This window comes from Cajanus cajan, chromosome 11, assembly GCF_000230855.2.
Source record: "Cajanus cajan strain Asha chromosome 11, NIPB_CcT2T_4, whole genome shotgun sequence".
NCBI lineage: Eukaryota > Viridiplantae > Streptophyta > Magnoliopsida > Fabales > Fabaceae > Cajanus > Cajanus cajan.
This window is the reverse complement of record NC_138527.1, coordinates 40,257,502-40,281,230: the sequence shown is the minus strand read 5'-3', so window position 1 is coordinate 40,281,230 and position 23,729 is coordinate 40,257,502. Positions and strand designations below refer to the sequence as shown.

General features: G+C 32.6%; 2 protein-coding genes and 1 long non-coding RNA gene across 3 annotated transcripts; 2 read left to right on the top strand and 1 right to left on the bottom strand.

Moving 5' to 3' along the window:
- Positions 1-1,438: 1,438 nt before the first annotated feature.
- Positions 1,439-4,423, bottom strand: LOC145953058 (uncharacterized). The gene is made up of 2 exons (XR_014430605.1): positions 4,289-4,423; positions 1,439-1,625 (listed from the first exon to the last, which is right to left on the bottom strand). It is a non-coding gene; the product is annotated as an uncharacterized LOC145953058 (long non-coding RNA).
- KAI2 (alpha/beta-Hydrolases superfamily protein) lies at positions 4,404-6,065 on the top strand. The gene is made up of 2 exons (XM_020374803.3): positions 4,404-4,920; positions 5,228-6,065. The coding sequence occupies exons 1-2, from the start codon at positions 4,553-4,555 to the stop codon at positions 5,676-5,678; spliced, it is 819 nt and encodes a 272-aa protein (XP_020230392.1). The 5' UTR covers positions 4,404-4,552; the 3' UTR covers positions 5,679-6,065.
- Positions 6,066-10,891: 4,826 nt separating this feature from the next.
- Positions 10,892-23,285, top strand: SRFR1 (Tetratricopeptide repeat (TPR)-like superfamily protein). The gene is made up of 24 exons (XM_020374762.3): positions 10,892-11,204; positions 11,312-11,421; positions 11,707-12,362; positions 12,435-12,479; positions 12,601-12,702; positions 12,788-12,868; positions 13,390-13,456; positions 13,997-14,097; positions 14,219-14,326; positions 14,894-14,964; positions 15,096-15,152; positions 15,860-15,968; positions 16,052-16,132; positions 16,654-16,740; positions 17,036-17,242; positions 18,591-18,928; positions 19,023-19,109; positions 19,180-19,279; positions 21,697-21,788; positions 21,900-21,938; positions 22,056-22,146; positions 22,340-22,437; positions 22,554-22,866; positions 23,054-23,285. Exons 1-23 carry the CDS (start codon positions 11,083-11,085, stop codon positions 22,840-22,842), a joined length of 3,138 nt encoding a protein of 1,045 aa, XP_020230351.1. The 5' UTR covers positions 10,892-11,082; the 3' UTR covers positions 22,843-22,866; positions 23,054-23,285.
- Positions 23,286-23,729: the final 444 nt, after the last annotated feature.

Here is a 23,729-nt window from a genome sequence, read left to right as displayed (position 1 = left end):
ATTTTCTCAGCCAAACAACTAAAATATATTAAAAGTATCTTATTTTATTAATTGGTCCTTATTCCTAATGTTTCATTTTCTTTCTTAGTTTTCCATTTCGTTAATTCGTCTTTCCTTTTTCCTCTTTGGTCGCAATCAGCTGGACCAAAATCATGAGCAAGTCACAGAACGTGCGTACACTCACGGCCCCATCGTGGATAGCTATTTTTTTGTTAGTTGGGCTCGATCAGTTGCTCTCGACTCTCGAGTCTCTGTGATAGTTTGATGCTGATCATGTCCATATCAATTTGCAGGGATAATGCCAAGTTACCATTAATTCGGGGCATGTGAGTTGGGACGTGTAACTACTCATATGTTTGGATAACATAAAAAAGAGATACGAAAAACGTATTTTAATTTGATCTTATTAATGAAAAATGTGTGTTTGGAAACCTGAAGTTGAAAAAAAAAAAGAAGCTATATTGTAACATGTATTTTTTTTAATATGATTTTAAATTAGTATCTAAATATACATAAAATAATCAAAAATAATAATTATATTTAAAAGAAAGTGCATGTATAACAACTCACTATAATCGCTAAATTAAATGAAATTACTATTATTAACAATGAAAATTAAATTATTAAAATATATAAAATTAAAAAAATAAAGGCCTCGTATACATACACATATAATATGAATATAAAAGTAAAGTATATTAAGTGATATAAACAAGTTATATACGTGTGTGTAATCCCAAATAATCGCACATCTTAGATTTCTAGTGTCGATCAAGAATGACTATACAAACTACATCCAATAACACCATCATGATCACGCCACCTACCAATATAAACTCTTTAAATTTAATTATGATTTACTCTCATGCAATATATGGTCATTGTAATCCAAATCACCGTTATATAACATACAACGTTACACCACAACCATATATAAGAGCTACAATACTCCAAACAAACGTGTATATAATTCAAACCATGTCAGACAAGATACCAATAATGCATATGAACATATCTCTACACCCATCATATATAAACATATCAATCAATGTATCTTCACATATTTACCTACGGATATTTCCTAACAATAAATATGATGATATATGTTAGACTCAAATATAAAATGTTTTTTTTTTTTTTCTGAACTCAAATATAAGTAAAATAAACAACAACAACAACAATAATAATAATAATAATAATAATAATAATAAATATGATGATGTATGTTAGACTCAAATATATATATATATAAATTAATTTCACTTTATTTAAAACATCATCTCTAATATATTTCTTCATTTCATTTAATTGAAACTGTAATTTGAATGTGTGACACCCTTACTACCCCAACACATATATAAATATTAATCATATAAATAAACTAAAGAATAAAATTTTTAACGTTGGCAAAAGCGTTCACATAAAACCTTCATATTCATTTATCAATAACCAACATAATAATTGAAAATAAAACTTGAAAGTTTACAAATTGTTTTCAAAATCATATTTACAATTCCAAATCCATATAAAATCTGTCCTAAAAATCCTTTGCCCTGATGTCACAATATCAGAGCATACCCACAATTCAACTGTTGGCATTCTACTCGTAGCCGGATCTTCCTCACCTAAAACATCCACAATTTATACGGTGAGAAAAGAAAATATCTATATGTAAAGTACATACAACCACATCATAATGAAATCTCATCATAATTCATATATATAAGCATGTATCATAATTTATCAATCCATCACCATCCACGCAATTTTACGATTAACAATATCATTTCCACATCCATAATTCAAGCCAATCTTACAACTAACACTATGCCAAGACCTCGCCACATCTGACACAAGTGATACGGGTTAATTGCCTCACTCAACCCACACCATACTAGGGTTCGTATCATCCCTGATCATCCCGGAGTACGCTCGTCCCTGAAGCATCACCTACCCAGGGTTCGTATCGTCCCTGATCATTCAGGAGTACGTTCGTCCCTGAAGCATGAGTGTGAGGAACCACAATCACATTACAATCCATACAGTCTCTTGCAATTAACCCTATGTCAGGGCTGCCATAATCGACATAAGTGGTGTGTGTTAACTGTCTTACTCATCTCACACCATGTTAGGGTCACGCCCTCCCTGTAGCACCACTTACCCAGGGGCCGTGCCATCCTTAGTCATTAGTGTGAGGAAACACATCGCAATCACATTCTTAATCATGTCCATACAACATCTCATCTCATATCACGATTCCATATCACATACACAATTCCATATCATATACACAACAGATAAGTCTAACAAAATAAGGATTTACACATCCCTCAAGCAATTCACATTTAAATCATCAATTCTTATTAAATAATATAATAACATTCATAAATTAATATAATAAACAATAGAATTATCAATTTAATATAATTTTAACATAAACAGTAAAATCCCTAATTGTTCCAAAACCTAGCTCACAGGCACTTTTCTACAATTTCGTTCTCTCTCCCAGATCATCATTCTTACAAATTATTAGCATATTTATAATCCTCAACATATACAAAATCTAATGGGATCATCAATTCCTCAAACAGAAATCATCCAATTTTTCACAACCTAACTTACAGACATTTTTCTATAATTTCGTTCTCTCTTCCAGAGCATCATTTTTACAAATAAATCATATATTCGTAGTCTTAAAGATATACAGAATCACATAAGACAATTAATTCTCCAAACAGAAATAATTATAAAATTATTCATAACCGTAAGGGCTCTTCCTCTACCCAATTCCCTCATGTAACTCTACATATAAATAATCATTTTCCCCGTACCTGGATAAATAGGAACTAGGGCAGAACCTCCTCCTCTAGATTCCTCTTGGTCTTCAGAAAGAAGGAGAGGGAAAGAAGAGAGAACAGAAGAGAAGAGAAGAAAGAATGAGAATGAGAAGTGTGTGAAAAATGAGAAGTGAAGCCCCCTATTTATAGGAATTCTGGCTCACCTACCACTACGGCCCGTTCTAAAAGCGGAACGGCCCGTTCTGGGCCTTTCAAACCTACATAAATTTCTCAACTGGAACGGCCCGTTCTAAAACCAGAACGGTCCGTTCTCAATCCCAGCAAAATGGCCCGTTCCAGTTTCAGAACGGCCCGTTCCAGTTTCAGAACGGCCCGTTCTCTAAACCAGAACGGCTCGTTCTCCAACCGGAACGGCCCGTTCTCAACTACGTTTTTAGGCAAATTCTTTATTCCGGAACGGCCCGTTTCACTTTTGAAACGGCCCGTTCCGGGCAATGAATTGGGCCCAAGGCCTAGTGAAAATTGGGCTGTTACAGAATGAACTTTTATTATTATTATTATTATTACTAGAGGATTCAAGGCACTTCGTGCCTCTAATATACTCACAGACAAAATATTAAAAATTATGGATAATTATTCAGAAAAAAATATAAGAAAAATTTTCTTTTTACATTTCGAGGGTATAATCGTCCACTAAAAAGTGAAGACCAAAAATTAATTATTAAAATATATCTCCTTTATAATATGTATAGATTCATATAAATTTCTAATAAAAGATAATTTTTTAAAAAAATAATTATTTTTTAAATAAATTTAGTGAAATAAAATTTGTTAATTAACATGAATGGATTTTTTTTATCTTATATTCAAGACTTGAGAGTATATTTTATATTTTTAAATATTAAGTGTATTAACCTATATATTATATATATATATATATATATTTTTTTTTTATAAATCAATAAGTCTTTGTTTATTGATATGGCTAAAAAAACATAGTTAAAAGAATATATAGAGTCATCTACAAGAATCAATGAATATTTTACGATGATAATATTTTGGTTTAAATATGATTTTAGTTCCTCAAATTTAGAATAAATTTATTTTTGGTCCCTCAAATTTAAAATTATTATTTTTAATCCTGTAATTTCAAAAAATATTATTTTAGTTCTTATATTCAAATTTTATTAAAAAATTTATCAAACATTATTATATAGAATCTACCTATTAGTATCTCTATCAGTGAAAATATCACATTAAATCTGGTTGATATGACATAACTGTATTAATTAGTCACTTTTAAATATGTTATTAGTGACCTAAGAGACTAAAATAAGATTTTTGAAAATTACAAGAACTAAAAATAATAATTTTAAATTTAAAAAATAAAAACAAATTTATCTTAAATTTAAGGGACTAAAAATATACTTAAGCCTAATATTTTTCAAGTAAAACGAAATCAGAAGCAAATGTAAAGTTAGTAATTTTACCCTCTCCTCTTGATTTGCTGCCTAGCGGAACAAGAAAGAATCGAGAATCCTCTTTTTGGTGACCAATGAAATTGGGATATTTCTATTATCGGCAGAGTTTTGTTTTTGTAGGTGTGGTGCTACTTGTTCCCCGTGGCTGTATAGAAGTCCAAATATAAGGGCTGGACCTGTGAGCCTGAAAGTCAGCCTTTCACACACTGGTCGGTAATTAACCAAAAGTGAGAACGGACATAGAGAAACAGCATTTTCGCACTGAGTGGGAAAATGGGGATAGCAGCGGAAGCTCATAACGTGAAGATTTTGGGATCAGGCACAGAGTGTATAGTTCTGGCTCACGGATTCGGCACGGACCAGTCTCTGTGGAAACACTTTGTACCTTATCTCCTCGACGATTACCGTGTCATTCTCTACGACAACATGGGTGCGGGTACAACCAACCCTGACTACTTCGATTTTGAGCGCCACTCAAGCTTAGAAGGCTACGCCTCTGATTTGCTCGCTATTCTAGAAGAGCTTTACGTTGAATCTTGCATTTTTGTTGGTCACTCTGTTTCCGCAATGATAGGTGTTATTGCCTCTATTTCTCGCCCCGATCTCTTCTCAAAACTCGTTATGGTCGGCGCTTCTCCCAGGTAATTAACTAATTTAGACACCAATTTATGTAAAAAATATCATAAGTTAATAAAAATTAAGATCGAGTCAGTTTTATCCATTTTGTTAAGATAATGTGAGAGTGTATGGTATTCGGCATGACTAATAATAATAACGTGAGGGAAACAAATCTCAATTTGTACACTTCTTTTAAGAATATGTTTTTTTATTAGAAAATATTATTTATTTTAAAATAAGGGATTTTGAAAATACTGCAGTATAGTAAAAGAGTTGGGTGATTATTAAGTAAAAATTGACCTGTAATTGGTTTGGTTTGTTTTGGGGAAGGTATTTGAACGACGTGGATTACTACGGAGGATTTGAGCAGGAAGATCTGAACCAATTGTTCGATGCGATGGCGTCGAATTACAAAGCGTGGTGCCATGGGTTTGCTCCATTGGCGGTGGGAGGGGACATGGATTCTGTGGCGGTGCAGGAATTTAGTCGAACGTTGTTCAACATGAGACCGGACATAGCGCTAATCGTGTCGCAGACCATTTTCCAAAGCGATATGAGGCAGATTCTGAGCCTCGTCACTGTCCCCTGCCACATCATACAAGCGGAGAAAGACATGGCGGTTCCCGTGATGATTTCGGAGTACCTTCACCAACACCTTGGTGCTGACTCCATCGTCGAGGTCATGGCTACCGACGGTCACTTACCGCAGTTGAGCTCGCCGGATACCGTTATTCCGGTGCTGCTCAAGCACATTCACCTTGATATTGAGACAGGGAGGTAGAAATTGATGTTACTTAATCAATTAATTGTTGTTGAAACTGAAAAAATAATAAAAAATAAAAATCTGTCTTTGTCTTTGTCTTTTTCTTTTTTATATTTGTTTTGTAAAATAAAAACGGAAGCAGGGGCGAATAAGTTCCTTCAACTGCTTATCTGTGTTTGTTGTATGGCAAGTTATTGTGGAAGAGCCCTAGTGGTAGCAAGACTTTGATGCATGTCAATGTCCGTCACTGTGTTGTGAGAATTTCTCGCTGGTGAATTGGGGGTTGGTGAACCTTGAGACAAAAAGAACTAGTGTAGTGTGTCTTGTAATTGTTATAAACGTGGTTTATGCAGCAGTGCAAATTGCTAATGAAACTATGAAAGATTGGGATTCGATTTTCTTGGACTCGAGTTTTCTTATGTTTCATTCACGTTGTTTCTGGAAAATAAAAACTGAGTGAAACAAAAATTAGAAACCAAAGATTAACAAAACCTAATGCAAGAAAATAAAATCACTTCGATAATTTTTTCTCAAAACACTTTTAGAAGAAAAAAAATTAAATGTTTTTTAAAATTAAAATTAATTTATATATAATTTATAAAATTTCTCTCTTATTAACTTTTTAAAAACTATGTTTTCCAACTTATGTATATTGTTAAGTCTAACCCACCCCAATACTGCTGTAGAGTCGTACTAAGACATGCATCATATATATATTTTGGCCCAATTTTAAGCCTCACGCAAGGAAACAACATAAATTATACATTAGTTATTTCTTCGATTTATTTAGAATAAATCGTATTTTGGCCATCTTTATATTTTTTATTACACAATTCTGATATCTAATTAAAAAAAATCTGTAAATTTATTTTAATTGTCAAATCTATATGCATTGACTATTTAAGTTTATAAAAAATGTTTATACCGGAAGTGTGAATTCAATGGTATTTTATAGTGTTATGCTATTATATGCATTTGGCATAATAGTCGCTTAAAGTTTATGTATTGATGTCTTATAGTTATGCAAGATTAACAGTTAGGTCAATATTACAAAAATTTTAAAATTTTAAAACAAAATTTGCATAATTAGAATTAGAGAAACAAAAATTACGGATTAAAAATTAAAAAGAGACTATACCGTATGGTGGCTGACTAGGCCGAATACCCGAGTTCGTGGCCGACTAGGCCGAATACCCGAGTTCATGACCGACTAGGCCGAATACCCGAGTTCGTGGCTGACTAGGCTGAATACCCGAGTTCGTGCACGACCAGGTTGAATACCCGAGCCCACCAACCACTCACAATCTGAACGGAACGTGTCGGTGTGCTCGGCTAAGTCACAGATTTACGCTAGGATAATTATGGAGAGGTTAATTTATGTAATGCACCGGATTAGCCCCCTAATTTCCCGGGGCCCAGTCCTTAATCGCGGCCCAATAAGGATCACTATAAATAGGACCCTAGCGAGGTACGTAACTAACTTTCAACTACCACATTTATTACGCCGAGCACTTACTTGAGCGTTGGAGTGTCTTTGCAGGCACACCCCCCTCACATCGGACTACCCGGATAGGAACGAGAAGATCGAGACCCAGGATCAGACTCGCTACAACAAGGATAAGTGAAGTGTGTATCCTAACACAGGAACAGAGACTAATTTGTTATTTATTTAAATTATATTTTTTAAAACTATTTTTTTTACTAAATCTTCAAATAGAATAGATATTAGAAATAAAATTTTAATCAAATAAATGATATTTTTAACATAAAATAAAATGAAATTAATTGAAATTTACTCGTGTACTTTCTTTTTCCCTCATATTCAAAAAAAAGTAGGAGTAATTTTACGATTGAATTTCGTCGTACTATTGATTGTCCAAAACTTTTTGGGTTGGGAACTGTTCCTGATCAGCCCAACGGAAGTGGATCATGTGCATTCCATGATCTTTGCTTTTGTGAGTTGTGATATCACGAGATAAGCTATTTTTCAGAAAGATTTCCCCCCGCAATTTTTAGCAGTTTTTACTAGAAAAAAAATTGTAAAATAAGTTTATTGTTTGAAACAATAAAATCTATATAGGCTAAAACCCTAATTTGCTCTCTTGTAATATTAAAAAAAAATAATTTGGTATCACTTTACTTTTTAGTTTCAATTTAGTCCTAATTTATTTTAAAATACTTCAATAGGGAATTTCTGTCCAAATTTCACAAATGGTATTAAAGGTCCGTGAGACGGGCTGGGGACCAATCAAAATGTATTTGTAAAGGCCCACAAGAATGTATTCTCCAACCTTTTCGCTCAATCCTTCTTCCTCTTGCTCTCCAACCGTAAGGTCGACTACATAGGAGTAGAGCTTATTGGCCTACTCTTGTTCTGGATTTGGTACCCTCTCTTAATCTCCTTCTTGCCAAATTGGTGGGAGAGGGCTTTCTTCGTTCTTGTTAGCTTCTCTGTTACCAGAATTCAGCACGTCCAATTCTTCTTGAACCATTTCTCCTCCAAGGTCTACCTTGGCCCCACTAATGGCTCTGATTGGTTTCAGTCTTTCAGATGCAGACTAATGGCACTCTCGATGTTAGCTTCTCTGTTTAAGACTGATTTATTAAAAAAATAGATTTTTTTTGTATATTCAAATAAAGTTAAATATTTTAAAATTTGTTTTTTTTAATATATATTCTAGTTTCCCTTACATTAAAATCTAAGAGGAAAAAAAGAGAAAGAAATGGTTTCGAGCTTCTTTAGAAAACCCCGCACGACTCAACAATCTTGATTCACGGTTCTACTTACTTGAATCAACAAACGCAACTAAATTAGAATTTTAATAAAAGAATCACCCTTTCAATAGAAGGTCTAAAGAATAGAAGCTCATGGACTCCAAAGTATTTCTCTTTAACTTATCTTTTTAAGATTCTTAAGAATTGAACTTTTGAGGCTCAATTCGTAAAAAAAAAACTTATATATACTTTCTCCCTTCAAGACTAAACTAAATCTTTACCTAAAGAAATTATCTAAAATACTTAAAGACTCCTTAGGAGTTCTTTTAACTCCTAGAGTTTTGAGCACCACATATAAGAACATCACAACACATAATTATTAATAAAAACACAATAATTAATGAAATTTTACAGTGTTATAATTTTTTTCATCACGTGAATAATGATTTTTAGAATTATAAAATTTGGGAATGATGATTCCTTTGAATTATGAAATTTGGTATGTTAGTCATAAATGTTTTTAAATGTTATATGATAATTTTTATTGCATTAAATAAATAAATAAAGATAACATGACATTTTTTACTGTATTAATTATTCTTACATCGAGAAAATTAGTTTCTTACCGTCCATGAGAATAATTTTATAAAAATTTTGGGAAACAATATTGTTTAGAAATATTATTTTTCAAATAACAAACTCAATGCGAGAAACCAACATTTTCGATATCAGAATTTTGAGAAAATGAATTTTTTATGTACCAAACATATTCAAAGAGTAATTTTTGATAAAATTATTTTACTTAATAACTCATGATTAATATATAAAATTTAAATTATATATATCAAAATCAACGTATAATATATATATATATATATATATTATAATTATACATCCATTTAAATTAAATAAATAAATTCAAACTAAAGTGACGTGCTTGGTGCTTATCCGTAAAATAGTTGAGTGATAGATTGAAATTTTGACATTAAAATTTAACAGAATATTTTCTCCCATTCTCGGATTCTTTTCTCCTTCAATACTCTATCCCTTTGTTATTGTTAGCTTTGCGGGGACTTCTTTAGCCAAGAAAGGAATTAGGATTTAAGACTCGGAATTCTTTGTAATTCTTCTCTTTCCTTTTAGTTATTTAAAAAAAAAATTAATTTTAGGCTTATTTTTATTGATTTTTATTTTCTGGGTATTCTTCGTCTAAAAGTTAAGAATTAATCCATTAAAATACTAACATTCGATTAAGAGATTAACATCTTTCAACAATTACATGAAGATCCAAACACATTTTTCAACCACATTTATTGATAAATTTATCTCCTTTATAGTATTATATATACTCAATCTCGCGACAAGCGAATTAAAATTATAAGAATATCAATAACACACTTTTCAACATTTTTTTTAAAATTATTAAAAGTTATAAAATTACAAATAAAAATTTAAATAAAATTATCAATGAAATGAATACTTGAAAATTTAAAAAAAAATTCCCATTCAAAAAATTATTCTTAAGATAGTGCTACTGAAAATTTTAAACTCATTTATTGTCTATTAAAAATATACTTAATAAAATTAACTTATAAACCTAAACCCGCAACACAGTAGAAATACTACCTTCAGAAAATCTAGAACAACATTCCCACAATGATATTGTATATCGGTATATCCTAGACTAAAAATCCTAACATAGATATTCAATATTTTTTAGTACTTTAAATAGTGCTTCAAATTCTATACGTCGATCATCCAAGACATTTTATACCAAAACACCTACTATACTCGTTGTATAATTTAAAATTTACTTTGATTTTATAAAAAAAATTATCTTATTAAATATATATATTTTTAATAAAAATATAACTTTTTTTTTGATAAATTAATTTTTATAAAGATAAAATATTATTTTTAATTGCAATTCTATATTTGTATCATTCAAATCATCACATTATCATCATTACATTATCAACTTAAAATTGTGTATCGATATTTGAATAAGACTCTATAATATTAATATGCATTATGAAAATGTTACACTAAATGATAGATTAATAGTTTTATGATTGATGATGTGTCTTGACATTTTAAAAATACCCCCATCACATAAATTATCAAAATTATAGTATCAATTATATATATTTAGAATTTTTATAAATATGACAATTTGTAAAATATTTAAAAATAATAAAAATATAACGTCATAAATGGATTTAAAAGAAAAAAACAGAAGATTCTAATCCCAAATTTAAAATTTAAAAGTTAGATATCTCGATAAATGAAGGATAAAAAAAATCCCACAAATAATCCCAGAGTAATTAAAGCATCTAAAAATAGAATCGTTTTTTATTATCCCCATTCCAAAACCAATCCAATGCAAAGATGCTAACAGCCACAGGGCTGAACTACTGGCCCGTGGCTTTGGGCCGACTCTACCTTTCGGCGTACGTGCATGTCACGCGCCATGCGCTTCGTCGGTCATTTCAAACCCATTTCTTTTTTCTTGCCACCTTCTTCCTACTAATTTCCCAAGTTTTGCTTTCACCATTTTACCCTTGCCCTGCATCTCCAGCCCCAAATTTCTTTTTCTTCGGGGACCTCGTTGAAAATCCTAACGGAGAAACGAGACAGATACACATACACATACTCACACGTACACACATATTCTCTGATCTGCACACCTCGTTTCTCTTCTTCGCCCATGGCTCAAGCTACCTCCCAGCGAGTCGAGTTAGCCAGGCTCTGCAGCTCAAAGGACTGGTCCAAAGCCATTCGAATCCTCGATTCGCTCGTTTCTCACTCTGGTGCAATCCAAGACATCTGGTTCGCGCCTCCATTCCTCTCCGATTCCGTTTTTCTTTAATCGTGATTAAATTCTCTCTCGTGAATGCTAATGCGATGTTCAATTTTGTTCATGTGCTTGCTTTCAGTAACAGAGCTTTCTGTTACAGCCAATTGGAGCTGCACAAGCACGTAATTAAGGATTGCGACAGAGCGCTTCAACTTGACCCTGCGTGTCTTCAAGCTTACATTCTCAAAGGTCTCTTGCCTGTTAAATTCATCCAACACTTGATACTTCCTTTTTAACTCTTTGTACATGAGGAAGTGCGATTTAAGTTCTCGTAAGAAATAATCGAGGTTGTTGATGTGATGAATAAAATGTTAAAAACCGTGTAGGAACTTGGAGTTTTATTTTGATGGATTTATTCGCGATGTTTATGGACAATCGTGACACGATCGTTTTGTTTAAATTTTACTGTAGAATAAGTCAAGGAGATGAATGCCTTGTCTTTTGAACTTAGCACTGGTTTATTCTGTCATCTAGGTCACGCGCTTTCTGCATTGGGGAGGAAAACAGATGCTCTGTTTGTATGGGAGCAAGGTTATGAACACGCGCAGCATCAGTCTGCAGATTTGAGGCTGTTGCTAGAACTTGAAGAGCTTTTGAAGAGAACAAAACAAGGCGACAGTGTGTTATATGAAATCAATGGATCACCGAAGCCACAATCCGAATTGGATTCTCTGAGTAATGGGAACTTGACTGAAATTTGTGAGAATCAAGATAGGTTGAGTACTGAAGCTGAATTATGCGACAGTATGAGTGATAAGCCTGCGATCTTGCTGAAGTCTACTGATAAATTTGACTTGAAAAATGAATTAAATAGTGAAGATAGGGAGTCTAATAAATCTGACGGCCAGGTGAATGGAAGCCCTGACGTTATTGATAAATTGAGTTATAATTCTGAATCATGTAATGACTCAAGTGACACTTCAGAATCATGTGATAAAGTATTTACCAATAGTGGTGAGTCTAGCGACTCAATTGATGTTGCTGAGATTCTCAGAAAGCCAAGTAGTAAACTTATTTTCCCCCCTGGAAAAAATGGTGAAGCAAGGAAAAATAAGAATTTCTGCATTGCTAGATTTTCCAAGACCAACTCTATAAGTGTAGATTTTCGGCTCTCACAGGGAATAGCGGAGGTTTGTTTACAAATGCTATATGGCTGTATTTATTTGTTTGATAGCATATTTAATATTATGATTGTTCTGCAGGTTAATGAAGGAAAATATGCTCATGCCATATCCATTTTTGACCAGGTGCAATGTTCTCCTCCCCAGGAATATTTGTGGTGTTTCCTTTTATGATCTACTTTATCATATCATCTTTTTCTCTATCATCAAATGACAAATTGTGTTCTTATCTCCATCATGTAATCAGATACTGAAAGAGGACCCTGCATATCCTGAGGCACTGATAGGAAGAGGGACTGCATATGCATTCAAGAGAGAGCTTGATGCTGCTATAGCTGATTTTTCAAAGGTATTTGTATTTGAACAAACACTATCTGAAGCATAGAGATATGGGTATCTCCTTTATTCGTAAGTAGTTCACATGCATTTCTTAGGCTATACAATTTAATCCATCAGCTGGTGAGGCATGGAAGAGGAGAGGTCAGGCCCGGGCTGCCTTGGGGGAGTTTGTTGAGGTGAGTCTGGCTTACTCTATCTCAGTATCCGTCTAACATATTTAACTTTTCCCAAATCTCATTGCTGATTGAAATTTTATGTTTGTTTGAATAATTGCTTATTTTAGTTAATCAATGCTTCGCCTAAGGCATGGTCCATTGCACACACACACACTAATGAAATGGATCCATTCTCTTACAGAAAATGAAAATGCTCAGGAAATTTGGTTTTTACTTATGTTTGAATTTACTTATTTTAACTGAGACATGAAACTTGATATGGTTTGGGCATTAAGACTCGAGTTAATTATTGTTAAGCAAAATTAATGCAGTTGTCAAGAGTTATGTTGATTCATATTTCACTGCTTAACTAGTATCTTATTATCTGTTCTGTTGAAAAAAAAAGCAATTGAAATATGAACAGGTTAAAATTTTCAGTGCTTCATGTGAAAAGCCTCATTTGAGTCACGTCTGATTTTATATGATTTTCTTGCACATAACAATCCATAATGTGAACTTGACAACTGCTTCTGATATCTCAGGCTATTGAAGATTTGACTAAGGCATTAGAGTTTGAATCCAACTCAGCAGATATTTTACACGAGAGAGGTATCTTGTCATACACATAATACTTTTCATTTTATTGTTTGGACAATTGATTGATGTTGGAGTAGTTAATTATGCCTCTTTTTATCATTATGGGTTAATGCATGTTTTTGTGGTAGCTCCTAGAAGTCTAAACAGTTTGACTTAATTAGTTTTATATGAAATGAGTTTAGTTTTCATTAATAAGAGAAATGCGAGGAACATTCTCTCTAACACACACTTTTGGACATACATTCTTTTATTGGTTGAAATTTATTGGAAATCACCAAATTTTGTGGGTCCTATGTTTTATTTAATGATTCTCTCCCCTGATTTTGCACTTTTCAATGAATTTTATCTAATAAGAAGTGTGTTAGAAAGAGTATGTTAGAATGTGTCTTATTAATGATACTATTCTGTTTTTTGTTTAAGACCTCACTGTTAATTTCAAGTTGAAGTTTGATTATAAATTATTGAGTTGATGCTGATAATGTTATCTAATTTTTTTTCCTTTTGTGGATAGCTACTTATATATGTCTAATATGTTCATAAAATTCAATGCAGGAATTGTCAATTTCAAATTTAAAGAGTTTGACGCTGCAGTTGAAGACCTTTCAGCTTGTGTGCAGTTAGACCGGGATAATAAGTCTGCCTACACATATTTGGTGGGTCCTATGTCTTAACTTTTGAATCCTCATTGATTATGAACTGCTTGATGTTGGTTTTCTTGTCTTTCACATGAAATTCTATCTTCCTTGTTTAGCTGAGCAAAATTGCCCTTTTCAGGGTTTAGCATTATCTTCAATTGGTGAATATAAGAAAGCTGAGGAAGCACATCTAAAATCACTTCAAATTGATAGAAATTTCCTTGAAGCATTGGCACACCTGACTCAGGTATCTATCAACCTTATTGTACTGATAGATTGTTGGCACTTTACAAAACAATGTAACATGTAGCTGTTAACTTAGCTGGAAGCTTGATTCTGAAAATACTGTATGGACTATATTTTCTGGTTTGAAATGTATACTTGCATGCTCTCTGGTCTCTGGTCTCTAGTCATATCTTTTCTCACTACTTTCATCCATGCTATTTCTGCCTGCCCGTATTCTAGTCCACTCATTCATCTACAATAAAAGTTCCATTTCATGTCAGCTTAGTAACATAGTGCACATTTTAAGTAACTAATAGGCTAAATTCTACAAAGTAGGTTTCATTTTCCATGGCTTTTTATTTGAAGTTATAGGCTTATAGCTGTTCTGTTGGATGATTTTGGTTGCTAGCCTTGTTATGTATGTGTGAAGTTGGTAGCTAATCAGGATCTATCAGTCTTTGGTTTATAGCTAATAGGTACCAAGTATGGAACACAATTTTTGTCCTTTTATTTACAATTATATGCTTAAAGCTTGCCTTTTACATAATTTTGGTTGCTAGTTTTATCCTGAACAAGATGTTTTTGGCAGTTCTATCAAGATTTATCAAAACCAACAAAAGCTCATGAATGTCTAAATCGGATGCTGCAAATTGATGGGAGGTAATGGTTTTTAATGAAATGATATCACTCACATTACCATTGTTTTAGATGGTCACTAGTTTATCATGTTTGATGTACTTTGTACCTGTTTTCTCTTTATCTGAGGCTGATTACTTGAGTTTTGATGCTAGGTTTTCCAGAGCTTATCATTTGCGTGGCCTTTTGTTCCATGCAATGGGAGAGCATAGGTATTTATACAACCATAACTGTCAATTAGTTGGAGATGTAATATTTATTTGACACAACTGTAGCTTGAAAGCTTTCAATAGTCTTGATGATTGGGTCCATGAAAGCAAGTAACAAAAGCTTTGAGTTATATTGGTAGACTTACAAGTGGTTATAGAAGAAAATTTGGTGGTAGAACATGGAAATATGATGAAACCTTTAAGGAAGTGAAAAAAGTTGAGAATACTGCTTCAGGAGTTAATGGAGGGAAAACTAAGATTACTTGCTGTTTTCCATGTCAACTGTGTTCATTGAAATGAGATATTTTTAGGTGGATGATTTATGTATTTGTAAATTTTGGTTGGAACTAGAAAGTGCACTTCAAGGCAGAATTATGTTGTGTGCCTGAAGTCTCAAAGCATGTAGTTGTGTGTATAGTATTTATAATTTATTTGAATCCAAAAATTAAGTGATGAATTCAATTATTATTGACCTGCATTTGGGTTTGCAATATAAGATTTCAGAGATATAAATTGTGTATGATACAATGTGGACAGTGCTCATATTATTATGATTTGTTTGTAGCTTTGAATTTATAATTGCAACAACATCCAAGTAAATTGCTTTCAAATATTTCATAACAAGGGTCAGCTTTGAAATGTTTTGGCCTAGAATTTTACTTTCTACTCATGATCTTGTTTCTGACTCAAATTGGGTTTGACTGTGACAGGAAGGCTATCAACGAATTGTCAATGGGGTTGAGCGTTGATAGTGCCAATGTTGAGTGTTTATATTTGCGAGCTTCATGCTACCATGCTGTTGGACAATACAAAGATGCGGTACGCTTTTAATTTTAATTTTAATTTTTGGGAGAAATGCTGGTTCACATTTGTCACTCTACAACTTTATTTGATGATCTCAGGTCAAGGATTATGACGCTGCACTGGATTTGGAATTGGACTCAATGGATAAGTTTGTGCTTCAGTGCCTTGCATTTTACCAGGTTTGTTATATTTTGAAATAGTATCTTTGTACCTCATCTGTTTTTTTTTTTTTTTTTCCTTTCAATATCATCATTTTATTTATCAAAAAGAAAACTGGTACATTTCCTTTGTTGAGAAAATGTCTACTGACAAAGTTGGGAACATGGAGTAGTAAATTTTCAAAGGAGACATTTAGATTGAGAGATCCTAGCCTTCCAACATACAATCAAGAACTTGCTAATAAATTCTGTTTAACATTTTTTTTTATATGGTGCTGTTATCTTCTGCTTTAGTTCTTCACATTGCATAGAATTCATCTAAGTCTTCATTGAGAAACACTTGCAACTAGGGTTGCATTCCCTTGATTAAACTACATATATTGACTAATTTGTACATTCACTTTGAGCATTATGAAGTTCTACTGATGAACTTATGTTAGTTATGTATTGGTTAATTAATGTTAACATTAGCCTTTTAAGTTTTATGCATTTGGGGCCTAGTTCTATAATGTGCATCAAACTCTTTTTTTTCCCTTTTGCAGAAAGAGATTGCTCTTTACACAGCCTCAAAATTTAACAGTGAGTTTTGCTGGTTTGACATCGATGGGGATATTGATCCACTTTTTAAGGTGAAGTTATGGAAGTGATTGCATCTTTCTTTGATACTTTTCATCTTTAATTTAGCCCAACTAAATTTGTTATGAGATAGGATTACTAATGTAAACTGAATAATTGGAATCATGGTATTATTGCCAATCTTGCTGAATGTCAGAAACTTGTAAATTTTGTTTGTTTGCATTATAACTTATGTTGCTATTATGCCATATATGGATTTCAGAAGCATAGATACTTTTACTTCTATGTTGGAGAGGTGCTTTGTATGCCTGGATTCTGATTTCTATGATATTTCTTTGTTATAATCAGGAGTACTGGTGCAAAAGGTTGCATCCAAAGAATGTATGTGAGAAGGTTTACAGGCAACCTCCTTTGCGCGAGTCTTTAAGAAAGGGGAAGTTTAGAAAGCAAGAATTAGCTCTTACAAAGCAGAAGGCTGCTCTTATACAGGCTGCAGACTCCATTGGCAAGAAAATCCAGTATGATTGTCCTGGTTTCCTACCTAATAGACGTCAGGTAAATTTTTTTTTTATATGTTAATTTCTCTATATCTGTGGCTTATTAATTTTGAATACTTTTTCCATTGAATGTTATTTGTCTTGGGGGCACTTTTTTTTTGTGTGAGAAAAATTGGAATTCTACTTTTTTTTTCCCGGTCTTAATAGACTTAAAAAGTCTTTTAGTAGATACCTTGTCCTTGATTTAATATTTGCTTCTGAATGGTGCTTCTGAGTTCTGACAAATCCAACAATCATCGAGTATATCATGCTGTGAAATTGTCATTTATTAAAGATAATAACTTTTCTCGTATTCTTATAATATGCCACTAATATTTTATTTGGGATTTAAATCGTGATCAGATTTAAATATAAATTCATTGGGGGTAGAAAGGAATTCGCCCAGGCAATTCCTAGTATTCTGAATAGTTCAAGTTAAATCAAATTATAGAAGAAACTATGTAAAATGCATTCTGTATATTAATTTTCATTTACATAATTTCTGCTGCTTTCTGTGACTTTATTTTTGTATTATTTTACCCAAATAAAGACATGTTAATGAAATTTTGATGATAAAACTAAAATAATAATATATCATGGTTGAATAACATTATTAAAATTAAGATCTAGGCTCATGTAATAATAGAGTAAAATGCAGAGTTGACATGACAAGTCTAACTGTTTGATGAAAAATCAATGGTTCAAATTTTCATTAAATACAAGCTATGGATACAAAACATAGACGCATGAGAACCATTCTCTTGATTTTCTTTCCAATGGTTACCTCCTGCACCTTATTAGTTATTATCTAAAGTGCAATTAATCCTTCATAGAAATTAATATAGTTAAAGGATGCTACTTTTTGGTTGAAAGACAAGAACTGACTTCAAAACAGGTTTTTTCACCCAATAAATTGCCAACATTTTTTTTTATTTTTTATTTCATACTTCTTTCCTAAAGAAAAAAGCATGTGATTGTCATATAATTATAGCATATGTTGGCTATCAGTGTCAAATAGTCCCATAACAGAACCATGGATTATATTATATCTCGGTAGAAGATTGTGCTAAAGTTTTTTCGCTGGAAGATGGGAAGCTAATCAGCTAATTATTATTAGTTCTTCAAAAAAATTACATTCTTATTAAATTTCCATCCAAGACCAGTCTCTCATTTACTATCTTATTCTCAGTACTTGATTCTAAGTATCTGTAAATATATATTCCCTTTATTAATTTTCATTTTTGAACTTTAAAGCAACTTGCAGTTAATCAATGGTCATAATCATTCTCATATTGTTGATGTTTCATGTTTCTATCTTTTTAACATGTCTATATCTCTAATTCTGTTAATATTTCCTTATTTATCAGCACCGTATGGCAGGACTTGCTGCTATTGAAATTGCACAAAAGGCCTCCAAGGCTTGGCGTGCCCTTCAAATGGAATGGAAATATTCTAATAAAAACAACTCAAACTCAAAGTATGGTAAAAGGGCCAGGAGAAGGGAAAGAACTAATATACTCAGTCAGAACAGGGGAGGTGCAGGTTGTAGCACGAGTAGTGCCTCTGAAACTTCTCCCTCATATGGCATTGTAGATGATAGATCATCCAGCCGTTCCATATCATGGCAAGATGTTTATTCGATAGCTGTTAGATGGAGACAGATTTCTGAGCCTTGTGACCCTGTTGTGTGGGTGAACAAGCTAAGGTATTTCTTCTACGAGCAAAGTATTCTTGCTGACTACATTGTTTTAATGCTTCCCATTTTGTTTTGGATTTTTATTAGTTTCTTTGCACTGCAGTGAAGAGTTTAATTCTGGATTTGGTTCTCACACACCTATGATTCTGGGACAAGCCAAAGTTGTCCGTTACTTTCCTAACTATGAAAGGTAAAGACCCAGTTTTTAGTTCCATATTGATAGACTGGCTTTAAATGCTCATTCATTTTAAACGTCACAGGACTTTAGATGTTGCAAAGACTGTCATCAAAGAGAAATCATATGTCTACAGCAAGACAGATCAGATCATTCATCTTTCCAAAGATGGGAAATTAAAAGAGGTGATTTTTTTTTTTATATACTTAAGGTCTGGTGCTTGTTTGTTGTTGCTTGATTTACTATTCAAGAGGCCTCCATAATGAGTAGTAACCCAACTGGTGTAGCTTTCGAAAACTTGTCTTTTCTTGCTCACATTAGTAATGGTTGTAATTCACCCCTTCTCAATGTTATTGAATAACGGATAACGGCCTATGACAGTCAAAAATAAATTAGAAATATCACGAATATGTTAAAAACAGCAGAATCATTGACTAAAATCTCAAAAGAACAGTGTCATAATTCATCAGTCTCATAATCTCATCACATAAAGTCATAAGCATAATAATTAATTAAATGTTTCCATGCTGTGTCTAAGGAAGCATGACTTTGATTTTGGGTTCTTGACATTGTCCTATAAGTGAAAAAAGAATTGGGAATAACTTTGTCTTTAATAAAGAAATGGAGAATAAAAGAACAACGCAGTTTTGAAATTATAAAAACAGAGAAGTAAATATTGAACTTTGAAGAGATGAAGAACTATTACACTTGGTGTCACACAGAGATAAGAGACAAAACAAAAAAGAGAAATAAAAGCAAGGAACATCTGAAGAACATAGAACATGTGGAGAACAGATGAAAAAAGAGAGAAAGAAATGGAAGGAATAAAAAAAATGCAAAAAAAAAAACTGATCTATCTTGTCTGGCATTGTTTGCTAGAGTTCAGGCTGCTGGCAAGTAGGGTGGCTGGAAAGGTTTCATCAGACTTGATTGGCCACAAGTATGGAGGTTGAACAGAGAAAAAAGAACAGAAACCCTATGTTTCTATGTGAAGGTTAACGCGAGTCTGAGAGACCGAGAGAGAGAAGATTATAAGTGATATTTGGGGGCTGTCTGCAAAAAAACCTTAAATGGGCTCTTTAAAAACCAAAAAAAAAAAAAACTTCCGCAATAACCACCATAAGCTGTGACAGTGCCATAGCCATTGAGGGTGCCATAATGGATATGATGGACCCTGCCATAAAACATTATAAAATGGATGGCGAATGGTGATCAAGCTCCAAACTCCCACGCCATTTCTTTATAACTGTGCCATAATGGTTTTTTTTTTTACAACATTGCCTCTTCTGCTATTGTTTTGCCTGGTGATACACCAAAGTTTGCCCTTGTAGGATATATGTTATTTTCTCCTGTGCATTTTTATTTAATAGTCTTCATGTATAAGTATAACTAAGTGCATATGTGGTTCAGTTTATTGTGAGGAAATAATCATTTAACTTTTCATCAGCTTTTTGAGACGGCTATTGAAAAATTAGTGATTATTTCCCAAAATCTAACCAGTTCCAAACAAGCTTAACTTAGAAGGCTGAAATTCTCTAGTTGCATGACTGGTGGCATTTCTTAATTCTTATGCATCTTCAGATAAATATTGTCAATAATCAACCCTCTAGTCAAGGGTCCATTTGGTTGAAATTTTAGTAGAATTGATTTTGAAAGGATGATAAAATGCATTGATTTTGAAAGATTTATTTGTGTTTGAATCATATTTTAAAACTGAATTTAGAATAATTAATTTTATTTGAATGGTAAAATAGAATCACTTTTGAAGTGTAAATATAGAGTATATTTTTAAGAATTTTATAAGTCGCTTGTGATGAATCAATTCTACTTATTAGAAAAGCTAATATTTTAACGTATCTCAAAATCAATTCCTCTACTGTGAAATTGATTGAGTACCCAAAATTGTAACCAAATACGACTATTACTTTGTGAACCAATTTTACTCACTACAAATGTGATTCTTGAGTAAAACAAATAGGTGAGCCAATTTTACTCACCACAAATGTGATTCTTGAGTAAAACAGCACTTAGCTTTTGGAAATGGGACCCAGTTTATGTCTCTGACATCCCTTTATGTTTGATACGTAGACAATGTGCAAGCCAATTTTTTTACCATGTGCTGAAATTTCCACTTTTTATTTAGAAGAATGTAGGAGGCATGGATAGAACTCTTGACCATTCAATTATACAGGCTTTTTTTTTGTGTGCAGTTATACACGCTTTGGTATTATGTTAAGAACCAATTATCCTAAAAAGCTTAAGTTGTTACTCTAATACATATTAATTATTTTACATTAACTATGAAACATGTAATCTGAAACTTTTTAGTTAGCTGATTACTTGATTTGATTTTCTTAGTTAACTGATTGAATATAACTAATCTTCTAAATTGTTAAAGCTTAAGAATTTCTTAATATTTATTAATTTTTGATGAAAAAATGCTTCAAGACTCTCTCTTGCTCGTAATTGTTACCAATTCTTAATAATGGTCTCAGATAGATATTACATGTTACTTTTTTTGTTTACAAAGTTTGAACTTTGAATTAATATTTTAGTAGTTCATGCTTTTATGAAAATGGAGACTTCAATATTTGATGTGCAGGTCATGCATGCTAATTCTGTCTCTGATCTATATAATGTTGTTGGTGAGGATTTCTGGTCATCTACTTGGTGCAACAGTTCTGCATTTGAAGGGTAAGTCTGCATAATACAAATGGTGCCAGAATAACATATAATGTTTTCAAATAATTATTTCTAGATGTAATCATAAAAAAAATTACTTATTTCTGGATTTTAATGCTTCAGGAAACAACTTGAGGGGACAAGGATAACACTCGTAAAAATGTAAGATTGATCCAGTGAAATTTTAAGTTATTTTGTTCTCCATTTCCCTTTCTTTTGTTGCTTAACTCCACTGTTCATACCAGTATATTTTATTGTGGGAATTGATGATTTTTTCAGGGGGAGACATGGTTTTGACTTTGCAATTAGAACACCTTGTACTCCTGCTAGATGGCAGGATTATGATGCAGAAATGACAATGGCATGGGAAGTACGTTATAATTTACCAAACAATTTTGATTATATTTTTATTAGCCAATAGATATGACCCTATGCCACCATGCGATCACATTATGTAGCTTGCTGCTGAAACGAACATGTTTGATGACAGTATATTACTATATTTCATCCTCTAAATTTCATATGAATACATATTTACCTTGTATGCATCTTGATCCTGTCAGGCACTCTGCAATGCTTATTGTGGTGAAAATTATGGGTCTACTGATTTCGAAGTGCTTGAAAATGTGAGAAATGCAATTTTAAGGATGACATATTACTGGTATGGCTTTATCAAAATACGTGACTTAGTCTATTGGAGCATTTGAAGTCATTCTAAATTGTTTTCTTCTGTCTTTGGTCCAAGTCATTCTGTAAATCTATCTCACTGTTTTTCAGGTATAACTTTATGCCTCTGTCCAGAGGATCTGCTGTAGTTGGATTTGTAGTCATGCTGGGTTTGTTACTTGCTGCTAATATGGAGTTCACAGGAAGCATCCCACAAGGTTTACAGGTTGATTGGGAAGCCATTTTGAACTTGGATCCAAACTCCTTTGTGGATTCTGTCAAAAGTTGGCTATACCCATCTCTGAAGGTAACAACCTCATGGAAAGACTACCATGATGTAGGCTCAACTTTTGCAACAACAGGATCGGTTGTATCTGCCTTGAGCTCTTCTGATGATTGAACTCCTTGAATTATTAATAGTCAGGTGAGTCAATGGCTTTATGTTATTTTTATTTTCTGTTTTTCTTAACTTCTGGTCTTGTACCACAAGTAAGTGTAGTGTTTACAATTAATTATCCAACATGCAGAATGTCATGTTTATTGCACAACAGAATAGTTCAATTCAATGTGTCTGCTAAAAGCAAATTCAATGTATCATCTGCTTTTTGCAGATCTATGTATGTTCGCCTGGTCCGGAAAATGCCGGATAACTGAATTGCTGCTGGTGTTTCATAACTTGACAGAAAATGCAGTAGAACCGTTAAAAGCTTTGACATTTACTTATTGATCTTCCTATTGAGGCTTAATCTGTATGTAGACTTTTTGAATTGTAATAATTGATGTTAGTCATTGTACAGTATTGTAACTTAAGGCCATTGGACAATGAAATTATCATTTATCTTCTCTACTCTTCTAACAACCACCGCCATGTCTCTGTCCCGTCTCATAAAAGAAAACAGATGAACAACCATTACTTTGTCACTGTCCTGTCCCATAAAATAAAACAGATTAGCGACAAATAGGTTTTGTTTGTATTTTCATTATTAAATTGTTCAAGTGAGAATGAGGTATTATTTTACTGATTATTCAGCATATAACACTTCCAATCATTAGTTCATTTTCTAATTTATCCTCGGTGGTACCTTATGGTCAGGTGCATTCACTCTATAGATATTTCGACCTGAATATCATGATTTTATGTAGGATTAGGTGCATTAATCCAATTTTAATGCTAAAATGTGTTGTTTAAATAATAAAATAAAACCACTTTTAAAATGTAATTATAGATATATTTTTGGATTGATCATCAAAATTGATGCAAAGTTACAAAAAAACTATCAACAGTCA

Excerpts from the sequence above, each read along its gene's own strand:
- SRFR1 (XM_020374762.3), top strand. The coding sequence starts at position 11,083 with ATGGCTCAAGCTACCTCCCAGCGAGTCGAGTTAGCCAGGCTCTGCAGC. Across the intron at positions 11,422-11,706 it reads TCAAGCTTACATTCTCAAAG|GTCACGCGCTTTCTGCATTG; the intron begins GTCTCTTGCCTG and ends TCTGTCATCTAG. Across the intron at positions 21,789-21,899 it reads AACAGTTCTGCATTTGAAGG|GAAACAACTTGAGGGGACAA; the intron begins GTAAGTCTGCAT and ends TTAATGCTTCAG.
- KAI2 (XM_020374803.3), top strand. The coding sequence starts at position 4,553 with ATGGGGATAGCAGCGGAAGCTCATAACGTGAAGATTTTGGGATCAGGC. Across the intron at positions 4,921-5,227 it reads ATGGTCGGCGCTTCTCCCAG|GTATTTGAACGACGTGGATT; the intron begins GTAATTAACTAA and ends GTTTTGGGGAAG.